This window comes from Microcaecilia unicolor, chromosome 5, assembly GCF_901765095.1.
Source record: "Microcaecilia unicolor chromosome 5, aMicUni1.1, whole genome shotgun sequence".
Taxonomy (NCBI): Eukaryota; Metazoa; Chordata; class Amphibia; order Gymnophiona; family Siphonopidae; genus Microcaecilia; species Microcaecilia unicolor.
In genome coordinates, this window is record NC_044035.1 from 228931114 (window position 1) to 228953376 (window position 22263).

At 41.8% G+C, this 22263-nt stretch overlaps 1 protein-coding gene across 2 annotated transcripts in view; it reads left to right on the plus strand.

Moving 5' to 3' along the window:
- BRWD1 (bromodomain and WD repeat domain containing 1) overlaps window positions 1-22263 on the plus strand; it is a 523732-nt gene that overhangs the window by 305343 nt on the left and 196126 nt on the right. For both annotated transcript variants that reach the window (XM_030203838.1, XM_030203839.1), the window contains exon 29: window positions 3503-3564. In XM_030203838.1, coding sequence (XP_030059698.1) covers window positions 3503-3564 — 62 coding nt within the window. The remainder of the gene's footprint in view (window positions 1-3502; window positions 3565-22263) is intronic.

Consider the following 22263-nt stretch of genomic DNA (forward strand, 5'->3'; position numbering starts at 1 on the left):
CACCCCTGTTCCTCCTTTCCTCCAGGGTATACATGTTCAGGTCAGCAAATCTCTTGGAACGCAAATCCCATACCATCCTCGTAGCTTTTCTTTGCACCGCTTCCATTTTTTTAACATCCTTCGCAAGGTACGGCCTCCAAAACTGAGCACTAGGTGGGGCCTCACCAACGTCTTATACAGGGGCATTAAAACCTCCTTTCTTCTGTTGGTCGCTCCTCTCTCGGTCCTTCCCCAGGATTTTCTTCAGTGAAAACAGAACAAAAGTATCTATTTAGCAAATTAGCTTTTTCTTCATCATTTTCTACATAGCGTTTCGCTGTATCTTTTAGTCTCACAATTCCCTTTTTAGTCTTTCTCCTTTCACTAATATACCTGAAGAAGTTTTTGTCTCCCCTCCTTACATTTCTAGCCATTTGTTCTTCTGCTTGCGCCTTCGCCAGACGTACCTCTCTCTTGGCTTCTTTCAGTTTCATCCCGTGTTCCTCCTCTTGAGATTTTCTGTATTTCTGGAACGCTAACTCTTTAATCTTTATTTTCTCAGCCACTTGCTTTGAGAACCATATCGGTTTCCTTTTTCTCTTGCTTTTATTTACTCTCCTTACATAAAGGTCTGTGGCCCTGTTTATTACTTTTCAGCCTGGACCACTGTCCTTCCACTTCTTGTATGTCCTCCCAGCCCATCAGCTCCTTCCTCAGGTATTCCCCCATTTTGTTAAAGTCAGCTCGCTTGAAATCCAGGACTTTGAGTTTTGAGTGGCCGCCATCCACATGAGCCGTTATATCAAAACAAACCGTTTGATGGTCACTGCTTCCCAGGTGTGCAGCCACTCGGACATTTGACACACTATCCCCATTCTTGAGCACCAGATCCAACGTGGCTCCCTCCCTTGTGGGTTCCGTCACAATTTGTCTGAGCAAAGCACTTTGGAAAGCATCCACAATCTCTCTACTTTCCGATTTCGCAGACGGAACCTTCCAATCTACATCCGGCAGATTAAAATCTCCCAACAACAGCACCTCTCTTTTCTTCCCCAACTTTTGAATATCAGCGATCAGATCTTTATCTAGTTCCTCCAATTGTGTCGGGGGTCTATAGACAACACCCACTTGGACCAAGGTTCTATCCTCTCTTTTTAAGGTGATCCATAGCGCTTCTTCCTTTCCCCAGTTCCCTGTCATTTCAGTCGCTGTGATATCATTTCTCACATACAGAGCTACTCCTCCACCTTTACGTCCCTCTCTATCTTTCCTAAAAAGATTATAGCCTGGTATGTCAGGCCTCAAAGCAACAACTAGGTTTGTGAGCCCTTGGGCCGCTGCCAGGGAGCGGCAGTGGCAGGCAAAACCACCCCAACCAGCACTGGGCTAACACACACACAAAGCAGGGACTGCAGACAGGGATAAGCAAAGCAGGAACACACTGGACAGTTGGACTGGAACACAGGACTGGAACAAGGCTTCACCTGCACTTGACCACCCTTCCCCAGGAGTTGAGCTCCTGGGTGCAGGTGGCCGGCAGGACTTACCGGACTGGGCAGGAACGGGATACCGGCAGGAAACACACAACAGAGTCAAGACTACAAGCTGCCAGGCAGCCACTAAGACAGAAACACAGACAGGAGGGAGTCAGGACTAAAAGCTGCCAAGCAGCCACTAATAGAGAACACAGACACAAGACAAGGAAATGCAGACCAGAAACAAAACTAGGAACTAAACAATAAAACCAAAGCTAACTACACACAAACAAGAACCAGGCAAGAACTCAGAATAAAACTGGACTAGGCAGAAGTGCACAGAGCACACCCACATACCAGGGACCTTAGACATTGCAAAGGCAAACACAGAAGTTTCTAGCTGATTAATAAAGCCCATCAGCACCTGAGGCTCAGCTGCAGCAATCTCCAGGCAACTATGGGTGCTGTTCAGGCACAAACAAGAGAGACAAGTCTGGCAGCCTGGAAGATCTGGACCGGACAGGGCTGAAGCCTGGAATGGGTAGGGACAGCAAGACAGTCTATGGCAGCCACCGGTTCTGGCCACCAGAGGGCGAGGGGAGCACAAACCAAGAAGCAGGCAGAAAGCATACTGAAGCACAGAGTGGCTCAACATGCACAGGTGCAGCACAGTGGAGAAATCAGAGCCATGCTGGAAGCAGCCAGCACACAGAGACAGAGACAAAGCTAACTCAGGAAGAACAGACAAAAGCCAGCTTAGAAGCTGACCGCAAGAAATAAGGTAAGCCTGAGAGGGGTCACGACCACAGACGTGACACCTTACACAGGAGCTGCATCAGGCTCTGTATGGTGGCAGCAAATAGTGTATCACCTTGATGGTTTGACTGGATTCTGGGCAACAGCTGCATAGATGAACAGGAGCAACGGTAAGTCATAGCCCCCAAGAATGCCTGTCGAGCATTGCAGTGCAGAAGAGGGAAAGTGTGGAAGGCTTAAGAGTTGCCAATTCCCTTGTAGATCCCGCCACTCTCGATTAGTGCCAGGATCTACAAGGGATAGGAGAAGGGAACTGATAACTCTTAAACCTTCCACATTTTCCTCCTTCTGCACTGCGATACTCAACAGGCATCCTTGGGGACTCCGACTTTTCCCATTCCTGGTCATCTATGTGGCTGTTGTCCAGAATCCAGTGAAACCATTGTGGTGATACTTTTTGCTGCCACCATACAGAGTGTCTGACGCAGCCCTGATGTGGGCGAAGCAAGACCTGTGTTGGGTAGTTTGAATTTATATTATTTTAATAAATATCTGGTTTGACTTTCTCATCTGGTCTGCTTGTTTTTGCCATCATTTTGGAGTTTGCAGCTCGCTTGCCCTGTAGTTTCCTGGGACCTTCCCTGCTGAAAATCTTTACAGGCAACAGAGGACGGCTGATGGCAGGTCTGCAACATGTTGCTAGGGCTTATTCAACTCTGGATCTCCCAATCTCTCTTTATGAGAGTCTGAGCTGAGATCTTTACTAACGTGGTGATGAATTGCCATGCACTGTTTGTCGTTATCAGTAGACAGCTATTCATTCAAATATTTTATTTTTAAACTGCTGGAGAGTTCCGAGCTTTGGGAGGGCAGACCTGGTTAGCTTTACCATGGGTGACGACATCGCTTGTATGACTGTAGTCAGCCTGCTTGTCTATGAAGAACACACCCCTTAGTCTTTGTATGCTGCCATCTATATGTTTAAGTAGCAGTTTTTTTTTAATCACTGTGTAGATGCTAATGAACAGATTCTTTTTATATGTGCTTCTAAAATTCACTCCATTTTTTGTAAATCTGCATGGATTTCTACAATGGTAAAAGTGCAGTTGGAGGATGGTTGGGAGGAAATGCGGGGTGGGGGGTTTGGTTCTTCCTGCATTTTCTTTGAATTTCTTTTGTTTGAGTACCACAGCTTTTATATTCAGATTTTACTCCATTCAGCACAGGTCAGTGAGGTTCATTTTGCTGCTTGTTTGAATCTGTTAAGTTGTTCTTGTTTTGTGATTGAACAGATGGGATAACGTCGAAACGGAGAGGCTAAGCCCCTGGGACATGGACCTTATTCCCAAAAATGGTATGTAAAAGGCTATTTATCTTTGAATTTTCATCTTTTGGTCATTGCTTGAGGGGATCCCAAGCTCAATTTAAAACGTTAAAGCAGAAAATGCTGTTTATCTTTAGTAGAAATATTTGGCATAAATGGCAGAACAAGCCTTGGCTAGACAGAAATGAAGTTTAATACATAGAATCGAAAAAATAAGCTGTCCCCTTTGTATTGGACTAACATGTTTATTTCTTACACACAATTTTTTTTTCTGATGTTTACTATATAGTTTAGTTTCTAATTGTTTAAATTACATTAACTGCTTTTTTTTTATATGTCTAGTCCATCTTTCTTAAATCCTAAATGGGTTTGACTAGTATCCATGTTATATTTGAATATTTAATTATTTTGTATTTAGTGTTTTTGTTATTGAAGGCTAATTAATTGGATTTGGTGGCTATAAGTTTTAATAGTAGCTGAATATGAAACGCAAGCACTTCTCTCCCTCATTTTTCTCTTTTTTTTTTTTTTTTCATCACACTTTAGACCACTAATGTGCTCATGGAGGTAGTACGATATTAAAAAAAAAAATGGCTATCAACCTACAAGTAATTTTAACATTTTAAGTTATTTCATAAAGAAAATGCATTCATCAATATTTAGTACACAGTGATCAGCCATTTGTAAGCCGCTGATGGCCGTGGGCTGAACTGTGCCCAGATATTTAATACTGAGCTATATCGAAGCATGAGCATTACGGTTTTAGAGAGCCTTCGAGGATAGCAAATGTCATAATTCAAAAATAATCCTCTTCCAATGAATATTACTTACTTTATATTATTATTCACTGACAATGGCAACGTTTCAATGACTTTGTCGGGGTCCATGGCACACCAACTGTTGAACAAAAAAAAGCCAGATCAGGATATCACTCTGCTAAGCAATTTGCTAACATCAGCATATTCATATACCTCACTTCATTTCATGGCTGTTTGGCTCGAATCTACACAGTCAAAAAATGGTGCCTAAATGCTCCACTAAAAGCTGTGTCAACAGTTTTTAATAGAAATGACACCATTCTAATTTAGAATTTAAGCCTCCTGGTTCCAGTGTTTTCAAACAAAAAAAATCAATTTTTTCTCTAATTGTAGTAAAATGCATCTTTCTGTCTCCTCCTTCTCTTCACTTTGGTTCTACTTGTTGCATGATAATGCTGCACAAAGATTCAAACGTATGTTGTTCCTTGTCACAATTCATTGCTAATGGTGAAGATACTTTTAGTATTAATAGTACTCGTGTTCAGTTAAACGTATCGACAGTCTTCTTGATGTTTGTCCAATGTATAGCTTCCTACATGGACACTGGATACTGTAGATCATAAAATCCGTCATACAAGATGTTCTTGATTGGAGAGGGATATTCATACCCGATTGTGGAGCATGTCAAATGTGTAGCATCATGATAGTCACAGCAGTGTTTGTAGATCCTCAAACATTATGTCCACTTTCTTCTGATTCAATAGCAACCTGCTCTCTATCCATTCTGAGCACCGCAGGACACAGGATCTCCTTCAGATTTTTACTTCTACTGTACGAAAACCTGAGAATCACCTCCGAAAACACTGGCATCGTTTGTACTACATGCCAGTGCTTTCTTATCGCTGCTGTCACCCTGGATGTAATAGCTGTAAACTTCAGGACCACAGGTCAAGATACCTTCGTCATCATCTTCCCCGTTTCTCTGCATTAATATCCACGATTATTAAAATTTGCTCTTCTATAAGCTGCTGTTTCAGATATTCTGTGTCTAGTAATCGCTTTTGTAGATCTGCCAATTTTTCTTTAAAATCCAAATCTCTAGAGCAGATCCAACGATATCTCGGAAACAGAGAGGGGAAGGCTGTCCCTCAATTTCTTTGGGTGACTACCGTAGTCTATAAAAGTATTCCTATCTGTGCTTTTCCTAAAGATAGCTGTTTCAAATCCACACTCTTCTTTTTTTTTTTTTTTTTTTTTTATTAGAAAATCCAGATATGAAATATCTGTCTTATTATATTGTGCAGTGAACCTCAGGGGTGAATGGCATCCATTAAGATACTGAATAAAATTCAGGAGATCCATTTCTTATCCCTTCCATGCAAAGAAAGTATCATCTATAAAACAGACCCACATATCAACCTCCAAAAAAGGGGAGCAGTATACATGCTGTTCTTCAAAGTGGGCCACAAATAGATTAGCTATGGAAGGGGCCATCATTACTCCCATGGTTACTTCTGATTTCTCTTTCATAGCCAAGGATGTCAAAGAAATAATAAAAGACATGGGGACTGTTTGAATCGCTACGCAAATTCAGTACAGTAGCCAGCGCATCCAATGCTGCTGCTTGCAGTGTCACTGTTTATAAACATACCACATCCAGTGTAGCCAACCAGCAATCCTTAAAAACTTGATCAACCTGATACAGATGACACAAAATAATCTCGGGAATCTCTTATATAGAATTTAGTTCGCTCCACAAATGGACGCAAAAAGCGTCAACATACATAGATAGTGGTTCCGAAAGGGATTGCCCTACTAGACACAATGGGATGTCCTGGTGGGTGATCCAAGGTTTTATGAACTTTTGGCAACATATAGAATACTGGGGTTTGAGGATACCTGGTATTCAAAAATGAAAACTCTTTTTGAGTCAGAAATTCTTGAGAAAAATCTGTGCATCCTCATTAAGCTAAGTGGAAAGTCCGTTTGGACTTTGTTTAAATAAAATTTTGGGAGGTTTTTTAGCCCATGATGATAGTTAAATACTCCTATAATTGGTCGGCTGTACTGCCAAGAAGGAGTCTGTTCAGGCTTTTCCTCATTTTTTAGAAAAACTGATAGAAATTGATAAAAGTTGATAAAAAGCGAATAAAAATATAAATTCAGTAGTAGTTGTTTGAAGAGTATTATTTTTGAGAAGCATGAGCATTAAACATCTGGGTTGCAACGATCATCTGAAAGCTAACCACAAACTGGCTGATAATTCAGACTGGCCTTTTTGCTGTCTTAACTTTAGTGCTTATGTAACCGGTTAGCATAATGAATTCATCACTGCTAACTGGTTAAGTACTGACTCTGCCCAAGCTCCACCCACAGATCACCCCAACACTAATGGTACAGTGCATAGGCAGTCACAGGCAATATTCAGTGGTACTACCCACTTAAATGACACTAAATATTGCTGGATGGCCAGCTCAGCAGGGTTTTAACCAGGAAGGAGCCTCTTCTGTCCAGGTAAATACCTTTATGTATCGACTCCATAGTATATCATTTTTGGTAATTGTTAGGATATCATTTAGGATAGTACTGTTGGCTCAACCTTTATGTATGCTTAGCAGCTTTTAATTTCTCCACAACAGCATCATGGTGTCTTATACAATTTCTTGTGTTTGTATTGCACTTCATTTCCTTTTTGTTAGTGCTTTCATGTTCGTATTTAATTATCCTCTATGGAAATCCCTTTTAGTTGAAGAGGAGTATCTGGCCAATCTGCGATCAACACTGTCATGGCTTTTGCATGTATTTTTATGAGTAGAATGGGTAGTTCTAGATGTGATTCCATTATGCTTCAAAAACCAGAATTGTATTGATATTCTTGGGACGTTCTAATAATTGATTTTGTTTCCATATACTCTACTTTATAAACTGCCCTTTAACAGCCTTAATCACAAAAAAAAAAAACCAAACAAACCTTGATATGTACTATGTTACTATTTTCTTTCTGGTTCTCCTCTGGGTTGATCTCTGCCTTAACACTTTGGGACGTGGAAAATTAGGTGGGGTGGTGCAGGTTAGGGTGGAGTATTGTTTTCTTTGCTATTGTATGTGTTTTGAAGTTGGCATTCAGCCAGCATTATGGATTTCTGCTGTAAATAAAATTTGAATTTTCAAAAAGAAAAAAAGATTAAAATAACAAAAATGTTTCTCATGGGAGATGCAGCAAATTTCTATGCACTTCCCATAAGTAAAAAGGTTCACTTAAAATATGCTTCTGAACATTGCCCAATTTGGGAGAAGTACATCTGTTGCCTCGCAATAATGTCGATCTTCTAGCAGAAATGTCCATGCTCTATAATAGGGATGTTTATTCATTTTTTTGACTAATAGCAAAGTGTAATGAATGACATTTTCGATTAGTTTTGCTGCCAACTTACCAAATGCATGACCATAGGGATGAACAAACTGCCTGTTTTCATCATATACACATGCACTCAACCAGAGGTGCTGACACCATTTTTGAGGAGGAGATTGAGAGGAAGTGGGGGAAACAAGTCAGAAGCACAAGGCACTTTAGCAAATCGTGTTGGAACTCTGTCAAGCAGCCTGTATTAGTGTGAATGAGTGTGGAGCCTCCACAGACACAGCCAATAACTGTAGAAAAGTAAAACAAAACTCTTATTAATGTACTCAATATATGCTGAAACCTATTCACTTCACAGGCATGGTAACTTAATAGCGAAAATAGTCTCTTGCAAGTCATAAAGGATCAGGACTGCCCTGGTGTTCCAAGAAAAATATTTTCCTTACTTGGATCAATGGTTATCAACCCAGTTCTCAAGACACACCCAGCAAGTTAGATTTTCAAGATACCCATAATGAATATGAATGAGAGAGTGTGCATGCAATGGAGGTAGTGCATCCAATTTTTTCTCATGCATATTCATTGTAGGTATCCTGAATACCTGACTGGCTGGGTGTGTCTGAAGGACTAGGTTGAGAACCACTGCCTTAGGCAGTTTTCTGTTAATTTACACACAAGGTTGTAAAAGTGTACGCTGGAGAGCTGCTGCTGTCTTCCCTGGGCCTCCCTGATTTGTCTTTACTTTAGGAGTTTATCCACCCTATTGAACTATACCCTTTCTGCTGCGCGCTCTAGATCTAGGCGTCATTAAGGTATCTCTGTGAGGGAGTGTTCCTAAAGAGGTCTGGACATTCCTGTATACTCCATTACATATGCTCTCCTTTCAGCTCAACCATGTTGAGCACCTGGACTCTACATTCTGATGCTGCTGGGTGCTGCACATCAAACTGAAAGTGCCGGAGACTAGAGAACCACCACATAATTCAAACATTGGATTCCTTGTGGGAACTCAGCCAATTTGAGAGTCTGTTACCAGAATAAATGGACAGCCTATCAAATACCAGAATGTTTTCAGCAACCGCTTGACAGCCAGTGCCACCGCCTCAATCACTGCATAGTTCTTCTCACGAGGAAACCGCTTCTGACTGTTGAATGTCATGGGATGTCTGCCCCATCAGTTTCTTGGACTAGAAGCACACCGAGGCCCACCTGAGAACTATCAGTCTGAACAATGAACAGTCAGGGGCAGATCAGTTCTGGAGCAAAAGGCATATTTCAGGGCTTGGAAGGTGATATCCAGCTCATTCAAGTAGTGAACCTTATCTGGAGCCTTCTGAAGGAGAGAAGTCAACAGCTGCATTGTCAGCAAAATTCTGAAAGAACCATGGGCAATGACGAGCCAGTCCAAGGCATGTACAAACTTGCTTGACTTGAAGAATGGGTACCCATGCAGTCTCCTTAACTTTCAGATCTGAGGTTCCACTTGCCCATTCCCTATGGTATAGTGCCCCATGAAAACTTCCTGGGATGCTACACAAGTCTCTACCCTCCCCCTTACACATGCTAAGTAACAGTCTGCTTTGCACATGTTGTTACAAAGACTAAACATTCAAGAGTTGCCTTCCTTTGCAAAGTTTTCCTGATGTTCACAGTCTCCCTCCTTGTTGCTTCTGAGCCCCCTACAAAGCTGCTTCCACTGCTAGTCCCCCTCTCCACCACCCTTGATGCTATAAAAGCCTGACTCCCCCCATATGGGACAGAAATGGGAACTGAAACAAACGCAACCAACAACGCCGCATCCACCTCTCCCCCCCCCCCCCCCCCCCCCCCGACAGTGGCATACAATAAACAGCATTGTGGGGCCTTGGGATCTGTGTGCGTGCACATTGTCTGCAGATCACATTAGATGGGACTAGACAGAAAGAGGCTGAGCATGCACAGGATCTACAAGGTCCTGCATTGATATTTTCTACAGTAGATAGTGACACAAAGGGATAGGGGAACATGTTGCACACAGAGGAAGATGAAAAGAGAAATCGGGGTGACGTGCTGGACTTGGTGAAAGAGGAGATGCTGGACGTGGAGGAAGATGGAGAGGGAGAGGTGGAAAGCTAGATAGAAACAATAAAAAGAAGGACCTTGGAGGGTGAGAAGGGGATTAAATTTAAGAGGCAGAAAAATAATTGGTAGCAAAGGTGAGTGTGAAAAATTAATATCTTGAGATAATTAAAGATAGGGGAGAGAAAAAATGGCAAATGGACGAAAGTCTTGGACAGCAAGCTAAAGAGGGTAGAGACAAGGACCAATATAATTAGAAAAATAAAATTGCTAGACAACAAAGGTAGGCAAAATTTTATTTTCCAGTTATTGATTTGATTTGAATGTCAATTTTGGGAGCAGACATCTGCTGACTTTATATTTTGCTCAGTATAGGAGGAAATGCCTCTCTTTATATTTCTATACTATTGCATTGCATACAGAGTCTAGCTTCTTGAAAGTTCAGGTTAATTCTTGTGTTCATATTTCTACCTTTAGTTTGTGGTCACATCCTGTATTGAAGAGGATCTGTTTCTGTTGTGTGACCAAGAACGAATATTCTTAGCATTGATTGTCTTTTGGGGCTTGTAGTAGTCCAGCATGTTTAATTTTCCCAATAGAATTCATTGTAAAATTTATAATGCTGCCTTTTCCTAGGAAGGTCCTTATAGATGCATTTATGGAATGGTAGATTTTTACTATAGGTCCTGAGTAATTTTTGTAGGGTTTTGTATAAATTCTTATTTTTTTAAATCATTTATTTATAAGTTTTCATTTTACAAGGGTCACTTGCAAACAGTAATACAGAGATGACTGCACATTAATACAAGAAAAGAAGAAAACAATCCCAACTAGATATATGGATTATATACAATTTTTCTCTTTCTTAGACCATAAAGTGAAGATAAATAGGGAGAGTGAAATAAGACAAGGAGATCAATTAAACAGAAAAAAGAAAACATGGTATTAACCTGATTATCCCCAGATATTACTCATCTAAATCATTATTCCACATTGATCATCTGGTTGGCTTCTTCAAGACCAAATACGGTGTATAGTCAATTCATTTCATTGAGAACATACTTATTGTCCAGATATTAGTTGGAAATAATATATCTGATTACATTCTCTCTCTTTTAAAAACCAGAAATTATTTAACAATACATTTACTTAAGTCTCTAATTCAAATCCCACTGATTAAAGCAATCCCAGTTTTCACAGGCTTCACTCCTTTCAAAGTAATTAAGGAAATATTTCTGAGGAAAACTTTAGGAGTCATACCTGGAACTCTGGGAAAAACAATAATCTCGACATTAATCATCCACAATAACATCCACCTTATCATTCAAAGTTTCTGGTCCATTATCATTTACAGGATCATAACCACTTCTTGCTTGTGTAGAACTTCATTTATTATATCAATTTTTCACTCAAAGGGTTCAGTCAAATTGTCCATATAACTCTCCAATAAGATTATATCTGAAACAGTTATTTACTACCGCCTTCAGGTCCCGAAGCACCTTCCAGATGGCATTCAATGTAACCTCCACGGAAGCCAAAAACTCCAAGGTGATTTCTCTGAGTGGTTCCGCCGATTTCGGGTTCTGCTGTAAACGTCCTCCGTTTCAGCATATGCCTCTAACTCACTCCTCCACTCCTTTGGATATGGTGGTTGAATAATTCGGGAGCGATGGAGTTGTTTTTCCAGGTCCAAGAGCGTCGACGCTCCTTCGCCAGCGCTAATCAAAGGACTCTCCAACCCTTTGTGGGCTGTTTGACGCGCAGCGGTCCCGCACTTGCTGCTCAGGGGACAAAACGCTGGCCATCAGCGGCTGACCGCCGGTTGTTCCCTTCCTCTCAGTTAAGGAAAGTGCAATTGGAGAGAGGAAATTTACATAAAGAAGACAAAACTTCAGAGGGCAGCTGGGCATACGAACTTCAGGTCACCATCTTACCACTCTCCCAGTTTGGAACACACTTTGTCTGGTTTCTCCTCAGAGGCCTGTCTGATATGGGTAACCCTTCAGCATAGCCCTCTGAGTCATTGAAACATGGAAGCCCCTCCACCACTAAAAGGTGGTGTCCCTTCGGAGGGGGGGTTTGTATAAATTCATGAGCAAAGTGGTGTGGTAGCCGTGTTAGTCCACTTTAGTAATAAATAAAACAAAACATAGAAAAGAAAATAAGATACTTTTTTTTTATTGGACTAACTTAATACGTTTCTTGATTAGCTTTCGAAAGTAACCTCCTTTCCTTCAAAAGCTAATCAAAATGTATAGTTGGTCCAATAAAAAAATTTCTTGTTTTCTCTCCAATGTTTTGTTTTATTTCTATTTACTACATTATAAATTCATACAATGGCTGCTACTAGAGAAGGGGTTATGTAGTTACTGAGATGAAACCGGAAACAGACTCTTTGTGTATAGTGAATTCTGTGGGGTAATGCCATAGTTCCGCTCAGCACTCACCACTGTTGCATCAGAAAGGCTTCTATGATCGTGGAATATATATTTACTTTAACACTGTAATGGTGCATTATCAGGGTTCAGTATTTTTCATGCAACATAAATTAACTAACAGTTTTATTCAGTATAACCAGCACTGGTGCAAAGTGTTCATTTTCGTGTATGTTTGGGAATATAAATTGTTCCTTTTTTCTTGGGGCAACTGCCTGACCTAGGGCCCTGTTTACTAATATATTCTAGCATTTTTAGAGCTTGCTAATAGAAACGTTCATATATTCCTATGGGTGTCTTTAGTGTTTAGCACGTGCTAAAAAAGCTAGCGTGCCCTTAGCGCTGCTTAGTAAACAGGGCCCCTAGTGTTCTGAGTGAAATGACCTCCTCACCCTCCTCCCTAATCAGAGTTTTCAGGGGACTCTTTCTTTTAGGTGTCTTTTGGGGAAAGGTCCATCTTATCCCTTGCCTAAAGCAGCATAACTGTTTTGACTCTTCCCTCTGGGTAAGTGTTGCCAGTGAAGGTGGACCAAAGAAAACTTTATGCCGGGGAGGGGAGCGGGGAGGAAAAAGATACCGCCAATGGATGGCCCCAGAAAAAAATTGCCTGCTCCTCTCGATCTCCTTCATGGGCCAAGGCAGCAGGGCTTGCTGGGAAGTTCTCCCTTGCGGGTTGTGGAGGTGCCGAACGCTCGACGGGGCTGAGGGAAGCCCGTCTATGCTGCTGTCCTGCACCGAAGTGTCTGCTCCAGCAGAAGGAGTAGACGCCGACATGGGACCGGGCACCACCGCGAATCGGTCCAGCATCGTCTGCTGAAGATGGGGTACTCCCCTCGGGACGGAGGGAACCTCCCGAGTCTGTTTATTTTCTCTGAATCTGCCTTTGCTAATCAAGCAGCGGAAGCAGTGGCCCGTCTCATCTCTCTCTGGGCAAAGTTACATATGCCCTCCAAATATCTAGCTTTCCCAACCTTGAATCTGCTCATGGCAGTTCAGTACAGGCTCAGCCGTAGCTAAGTCTGTAATTAAAGAGGAACCCAGTTTTAATTAGTTAAAGAGATATAGTTTATTAGTATTAATTAGCATTGATACATTACCCAATAATGAGGATACCAGCAATTCAGTCAATCATACAGTGGAACAGAATCACACGACACATCAGCCCTCGGTGGTACTCTGTCTCTCTCCTCCATCAGCATCTGCCTCTGTATCTGCGTCTGTCTCTCTCTCTCTCTCTCTCTCCTTCTGCATCTTACACTTCTCGGGGTGCTTCCTTTATACTGTCTCAACCCAATGGATTCCAATGGGATCCAGCTTTGTCAGCAGAACTTGCTATCCCTTATCAGTTGATAAGGAACCGATAAGGGTGACTTCATTAGGTCCCAGGTTCCAACTATACACAAAAGGGGTGCAAAGCACAGGTGGCGAGATGACTTCATCGGTCATTCTGCTCTTCTCAGCTATTCTCAGCTCCCCCTCCCTCTGAGTACTCTCTAACTACGTACATCTACCCCCTTATCTACTTTCATTAGCCCAAAACATCTTTAATGACTCTTCACTGATGCCAGTCCCAGGCATGTTTATAAGAGCAAAAGACCCCCTCCCGTGCCAGCTCCCTGAGAACTCAGTTCAGCTTGTGCTGCAGAAAAATGTATTTTGTATCAGAGATGACTTTGGATTTTTAAGAGAAGCCCAGCTCTTATTATGAGCCATTTGCTTGTAGAGGCCTAGCTCTTTAGCCTGAGCCATTGACCTGTATTTTACTGAGAGCAGGGGCAGCCATATATATACAAGTCTTGCCCCGTCTCTTACCCATCTGCAAGATAAGTAAGGCACTCTCAGTAGCGTTTCGGTTGGGCCGAGTCTCAGGCGCGTCAGTTGACGCTACCTAAACCGTCGCCATCTTGGATCCGTCATTTCTGATTTTCAGAGATTTTCAAAACCAAGGACGTCCATCTCAGAAACAACCTAATGCAAGCCATTTGGTCGTGGGAGGAGCCAGCATTTGTATTGCACTGGTCCCCTTGGCATGCCAGGAAACCAACCAGGTACACTAGGGGCACTGCAGTAGACTTCATAGATTGCTCCCAGGTACGTAGCTCCCTTACCCTTGAATGCTGAGCCCCCCAACCCCCCCTCAACCCACTACCTAGATCTGTACACCACTACCATAGCCCTTACGGGTGAAGGGGAGCACCTAGATGTGGGTACAGTGGGTTTCTGGAGGGCTCGCTGTTTCCTTCACAAACGTAACAGGTGGGTGGATGGGCCTGGGTCCGCCTGTCTGAAGTGCGCTCGCCCATTAAAACTGCTCCAGGGACATGCATACTGCTGTGATGGACCTGAGTATGACATCTGAGGCTGGCACAAAACATTTTTGTTTTTTGAGGGTGGGAGGGGGTTAGTGACCACTGGGAGAGTAACAGGAGGTCATCCCCGATTCTCTCCGGTGGTCAGTTTGGCACTTTTTTGTGCCTTAGTCGTAATAAAGACAGGTCTGGGTAAAAACGTACAAGTGTTAGTCAGGGACGTCCTTGTTTTTTTCAATTATGGGTCAAGGATGTCCAAGTGTTAGGCACGCCCAAGTCCCACCTTCGGTACGCCTCCGACACGCCCCCTTGAAATTTGGCAGTCCCTGCGACGGAGTGTAGTTGGGGACGTCCAAAATTGGCTTTCGATTATACCGCTTTGGACGACCCTGTACGAAGGACGTCGATCTTCCGATTTATGTCGAAAGATGGGTGTCCTCTTTTGAAAATGATTCCAAAAGTTATTCAAAGTTGTAAAATCGCAAGAGGATTGTGAAAAATTACAAGAGGACCTTATGAGACTGGGAGACTGGGCATCCAAATGGCAGATGACATTTAATGTGAGCAAATGCAAAGTGATGCATGTGGGAAAGAGGAGCCCAAACTATAGCTACGTAATGCAAGGTTCCACATTAGGAGTCACTGACCAGGAAAGGGATCGAGATGTCATTGCTGATAAGTTGAAACCTTCTACTCCAGGGGGTTTCAACCCAATCCTTGGGCACACCCAGCCAGTTGGGATTTTCACGATGTCCCCATTAAATTCAGTGAGGTTTAGCCTGTAAACCTCAACTGGCTAGGTGTGCCCCAAGGACTGGGTTGAAAACCCCTGCTCTACTCAGTGTGCTTCTGCTAAGAAAGCAAGTAGATTGTTAGGTATTATTAGGAAAGGAATGGAAAGCAAAAATGAGGACGTTATAATGCTTTTGTATTGCTGTGTGCAATTCTGGTCACCGCATCTCAAAAAAGGTATAGTGGAATTAGAAAAGGTACAGAGAAGGACAAACAAAATGATGAAGGTGGAGGTCAGCTTCCCTATGAGGAAAGACTTAAAGCGGCTAGGGCTCTTCTTGGAGAAAAGACAGCCGAGGGGAGAAATGATAGAGGTCTATAAAATAGTGGAGTGGAATGGGTAGACATGAATCGCTTGTTTACTCTTTCCAAAAATATTAGGACTAGGGGGCAAGCAAGCTACAAAGTAGTAAATTTGAAACGAATCGGAGAAAATATTTCTTCACGCAACGTAATTATACGCTGGAATTCATTGCGAGAGAATGTGGTAAAAGCAGTTGGCTTAGTGGTGTTTAAAAAAAAGTTTTGATAGCTTCCTAAAAGAAAATCCATTGCTTTTTTCTAGGATAAGCAGCATGAAATGTATTGCACTGTTTTGGGATCTTGCAGGTACTTGTAACCTGGATTGGCCAGTGTTGGAAACAGAATGCTGGGCTTGATGGGGCCTTCATTCTGTTCCAGTATGGCAAAACATATGTACCTATGCTGACCTCTAAGGTACAATATGTCTAAGGCTGCACACTAAAAAATCAACATGAACGAAGAGGGGTTCTACATCATAGTACCTAGCAAAGCCTCTGCAGAAATTTCTACAAAATACCAGTTCTAATTTCACTGTACAGTTAGCAAGACCACTGGATCTACGAGGACTGTGGGAAGTGGGTTTGGAGGAAATAAGATACCTTCACATGTGGGATAACATTACAAAAGACCAATTTGCATGTTGATGGTGAACAGCGCATCGGATGAAAACTTTTGTATTATGGAGAGGCTATTACCTGACCCTGGAAGCTTTAAGGGAGCGTATGAATGAGGACATCACTGCTCACCATAGCATGCATCCCCTGCAAATCTTTTATGACCCTATCCGATGTAGAATCAAAATAAAAGCTATTGGCTTACCAATGCTCCTCCGAGCAGACAGCAAATTAGTAAACATTTTAGGGTCAGAACAATGCTTATACTAACCATATGAACATGCCCATAAACACCACAGGCAGTGGGTTTAACACTTGTATCTTTACAAATACATTGTGGAGAATTAGCTCGTAGGAGATCTTGTACCACTGCTGCATTGCATTCCGGTTAAAAGGGAAAGTGATGAGTTTATCATCTTTACTTATAATAAGCCCCATTAGGTCCCCATGAACAAGCAACACATCGATACCATTACCTTTGAAATAAAGATGGACCAGAACAGACATGTCTCATTTTGCTACAGGAAGGTGATCCTTAAACTTCACTTGCAACTCCAGAAAGGGATTGTATTTAACATGTTAGCGATTAATACTTATGACCCCTGCAATGTACAGAGATTATTCAGGGTTCTGTTTATTTGACTAGCCACTTAAGATAAAACCAATAAAAAGGTGTACAATTACATTAAAATCACACAGAGAAAGCAAGCAAGTCAAAATTATTTGTCTGCCGTGTTCTCCATATCCAGCAGTGCTAGCCTATGGGCCAATATTATGCATTAATCACACTTTGAAACAGGTATGTCTTCAGAGTAACTTTAAACAGAGTGATGGCTCTGCTTGAAGAGACGGGGGGGGGGGGGCGGTATTGTACATTAAACATAAAATTATGCATGAACCACCTCCTTGTAAAAGTGGGCCATATCTCTAAATCTTAATCAAAGCTCATCAGATTTATGCTTTCCCCAGAGCCACTCAAAATGGTGGAGCTGTCTCCTTAACAACTTTAGTCTCTCCCAGAACCATGTTTTCTTCCTACTGCTGTTGAGAAGGGGCATTGAGATTGTTAAACAGCATGTGAAAAGCACAGCCAAAGATATGACGGGCCATGTCACCACAGCCATTCTGAATAATATAAATTAATAACATGGAGCAAACTAGCTTCGTGGAAAAAGCTGATACAAAAAACAACCCACCAAAACCTTTTAAAAGAAAGAAACCCTGCTGTATAACATCTCAGAGGTCAGTTGCAAGGGTAAGAAGAGAGCCAGCCGTGCAGAGGTATATTTTGAGAAAAATAGCATTTGTGCACAACTGTTCGGAAGAATGTGTTAAATCAGAATTGGACCTCTTTCAATTGTCACCTACCCAATCTAGTATAAAAAAAAAAACATTTATGTGGAAATACCACCTTTAGAGGCCTTATTGGAATTTACACTACTTGATTTTTTTTTTTAAATTGCCAGTCACTTGGAAAATTTGAATTTGAACAACAATACCTGACTTGTATGATCATAAAAGAAGATGGGTCAGATGTGACGGGTTGGCCAAAGCGGGGCTAGTAAATTATTTTATAGCTTTCCTCTTCAGCCAACTGGACGTCACAATCAGAGACACTCATCAACCACAGAAACAACTGCTAGGCTTATAGAGCCCTTGTAGAATTGCTTCTCAGTTATGGCAAAGAACCTCTTAAAATGCAGTTTGAGCTCTCTGTTTTATAAAGACTCTGCCAGGAGCCCCAAGGTTGCAGACCCTGGCGATCACAATGCTGGTTTCAATGGAAAGGCTTATGTCTCTAGCCATAAGGTAGAATTATTGGGTCATTGTACACAGCAATGTTTCCAAGAAAAAACTTGTGATCAGTGGGTTAGATGTTATGATAAAGCTAACAAGAAATAAAGATGCATTCTGTTTAATGAGTGAGAATGCTGATGAACGCTACAAAGTACAGATCCTATCCACCTTGCTGTTTGTAAAGAGTAAAAGTATCGCTGATGGTGAGATTGGGTCACACTGAATCACTGCTGAAGGCCAATGTCAAGTATGCTGTTGATCATGTGGGGCTAAAAACCCATTAATTTTCAACATTATATTAACTTTGCTGCTCTGTACGTGGATGTTGAACAAGTGCTGGGAAAGCGTCTTCAACCAGACTTTGAATTCAGTAATTGTGTAAGAGTATACAACAACTAGTACAAGGGACTGGTAAACATATGAAAGATGGCACTTTGATAGACAGTACAGAGTTTTGCAGAGGTTACACCTTGCTAGCTTTTGACCTGTCAGCCAATCAGGAATGTGTAGATCACTACTTCCTGATCAAAACTGGTAATCTGCATGCAGAAATCTGTTTTGCAAATGCTTTGTCCCGTACCATAAACGTAATCATCTAAGGAGTGTGATAGAAATCAACCTCAAAGGAATGTCCTGTTTGACTATATGTAAACAGTGACACAGTGCAGATCGGTCTGTGGCTGAAGGACTACCCTTATGCCGCAGAATGATTTTGGTCATTTTATCCAGCGATTAGTTACTCCGTATGCTAGTATCATGGAGACCATCAGCTTTAGTGGTAATACCTATAGGGGTTTGACCCCCGTCACTACACTTGTGCAATACAGAGCTTGGTCTACAGCTTGCTGCGCTCCAGAATACAAATGAGCTGTGTTGATGCTTCAATATAGTATGAACTTGCATTTTGGAAGGAAAATACCTGTGACCCATGTTTGGCTGATGCAAGAATTGGTCAACCATTGCAAGAGCCCTCTGTTGGCAGAATATGGAGAAAAATTCCCAGAATGACATAAAAAGACATTCTTGTGGTTTTTCAAACCATAACATACAAGACCACAACCAATCATCTATCTGATATTCGGCAACATTGCCATTATCAACATACTGTAAAAAGGGCATCAGCTGTGTTGAGCATTCTCTGTCATTAACTCCTCTGAATTAATCTCTACTCATCTCATCAGTTCCGAGCGTGCTTGGACAGTTTAAGATCACCTGATCCTGTCATTCCTGAGGGAAGAGACTTGCCTCACCATCAGGTTGTATAATTTGGAATTCTCTTCCTAAATCAAGTTTATAGATGATTACCTAACTTTTAGAAGTCTTCTAAAAACACATTTCTTTAGTCTGATTTTTCTAAATACAAAGAACTGTATTTGAATTTTATCCACTCCCTTTTCTTAATCTCGTTTCCCATCTAGTCCTGCCTAATTATTCTCTCACCTATCCACCCTTAATTATTTATCCTTGAGATAGTCTAAATCCCTGGTTACTTACTACACATGTATTAATTTGCACCTTGAAGTTATTGTAATTTGTGTTCTGAACATTATTATGTTTTATTCACTTTATTGTTTGTAAGCCACATTGAACTTGTCTATTTCAGGCTAATGTGAGGTATAAATGTCATGAATAAATTAAAGAAATAAATATAAGACTAGCTGTGTATTTGCTATCAGGTAATAAAACTGGTGGCCTGATTGTAAGGTTGCCAATTAGATCCAGATTCACCCAACAGGGTTCATCCAGTCCTGGGCTTAACCCAATGCATACAGGGACTTGATTTTCGTAATCCACTGCGGAAATCGGAGCCACAGGTCCCCTGCATGCAATGGGATAAGCATTTATAAAAGTTTTATTTCCATCTGCATTTTTTTTTTTTTTATTTTTTTTTTATTTGTATGAAGTCTTTATTAACAAGGTAAACATACAACAAGAGGAAGAAGAAAATAACACCAAGCCACATTAGATCAACCGACATTCAACGCAATTATTGAAAACCTAACAGCAACGGTCCTGTTATTGTTGTTCAACCTTTCATCTGAAAGCAAAAAAAACACACTCCAAAATTTATATAACATTTTTTTATGTACTTAACCAGACCCCCCACCTTCCCAATGCCCCTCCCCCCCTCCCGGTTAGGTCCCCGCCTCCTCTAACAATGGTTGTTCTCCCTCATGCCTCACTGACTCATGGCCAGGCTAGTGAAAGGGCCCCATATTAAGTGCCACCTTTGCTGTTGATTACGCCTTTCCGCCAGGAGCCGTTCCATTTCGCAAACATACCTCAGTTTACTAAGCCATCTCGCTAATGGAGGAGTCAAGGGCTTCTTCCAAAAAGTTGCCACAATCACCCTAGCCGCACTTATAGCATGCCTCAGGAAAGTCTGGCGAGCCTGCGGGAGGCCCGCCACCTTCGCAGAGAAAAGAAAAATAGTTGGATTCCACGGGACTTCGCATCCCAGCCAGTACTGCAGCCTACTGTGTACTGATTTCCAATAGGCCTGTACTTTCCTACAGGTCCACCAGATGTGTCCCATCGTGCCCTTAACCCCGCAGCCCCTCCAACACAAACCCATTGATGCGGGGTAGATGCGCCGAAGGCGCTCAGGCGTCAAATACCACCGGAACATCACCTTCACCGCATTCTCCCTGAAAGGAACATGTGAAGACACCCATCTGCATTTTTAAGCTTACCTAGCATTTGTACATAACTTTTAAATTTTTATTTTATTTTTTATTTTTGTTACATGTGTACCCTGCGCTTTCCCACTCATGGCAGGCTCAATGTGGCTTACATATTGTATACAAGTACTTATTTGTACCTGGGACAATGGAGGGTTAAGTGACTTGCCCAGAGTCACAAGGAGCTGCCTGTGCCTGAATTGGGAATCAAACTCAGTTCCCCAGGACCAAAGTCCACCACCCTAACCACTAGGCCACTCCTCCACTCCATGATGACACAAAGTTGAAGCATGTCCACCCAAGGAGGGTTTCATTCTCTCCAATGCGATAGCCACCATCTTGGTACACTGAAAACAATGTAATAGATAAAGGGCCAAGCATGCTCCTGTTGTCTCCTGTTCATCAAACCTCCTTGGTGTGTCCTGTAGTTACTGCCGTCCTCAAAAAGGGGTGTGGCCTGGGTTATTACAATTCTACTTCCTGTGACATCACAAATAGAGCAAGGTTTTGGGTGGGACTAGGATAAGGGGGTTTGCTTTCATCAGAAAATGGGTGTGGCTTGGGAGGATCCTCAATTCTGATTTGTTGATGTAATCAGACGAGTATATGGTCACCTGTCAAAGATTGAAAATTAACTTTGACAAAAGCTGGCAAACCGTAGGCTCACTAGACCCAAGAGTTCCTAACCCACTCCATGTGACACATTGAGCCAGTCAGGCTTTCAGGATGCCTATAAAGGATATGCATGATGAGGTAAATTTGCTTGTACTATTTCTGTTGCAAGTAGATCTAGCTCATGCATATATTTTGTGGGTGTTCTGGAAACCTTACTGGCTACGAGTTGTAAGAAAGGGCAAGCCCTCAATATGTAGGAAACCAGAGATACTTAGCTGACAGAACACTACTAAATAGCAATTATTCTGGACTCGTGTCTAGGAGGAGTGTACCTCTGTAGCCCAATGACTAGCTAGTTGCTGGAAAAAGGAACAATGCCACAGATGGAATATATATTATTTATTAAGTAAAGAAATATATATATAAATAGTTTCTGAAACAAAATGCCAAGCAAAATACAAAATAACTTGCTTTAAAAATAGATTATCACCCAAAATATAGATAATGGAATATGATTATCCTAATGGACTGAGTGATTACACAAACAATCACAATACTGATATCCTAATGATTAGCATGAGAAGTTACACCACACGTCTTATGCAAAATACCTTTAGCAGCTAAATTCATAGACCATCAGTCATGACATAACCTATCTGTCACAGACAAAGCCAAGGACTAATTATCCCCATGACCCTAGGTAGTAAATCCTGGTATCTCACCCTGCAGTCTGTGGTAGACTTCCAATGGTGAAGAAGCGGATTCCTTCTCTTAGACTTAAGCTGAAGTCTCAGCGAGTCTCTCAGTCCAGGAATAAAGTACGAGATCTGTATTCTGGACACAGATTACACAGTCATAAGTAAGGCCGTAAACTGTAGCTGAGCGAACCTTGTGAATTTGTGACAAGGTATGCAGTTCACTGGTGTTTAGGAAAATCAGTCTCTGGCTCTTTTTGAGCTTTCTATCCACCTGCAAGTCTTCCGGTTGCCTCTTTCTCTTTCTCCTC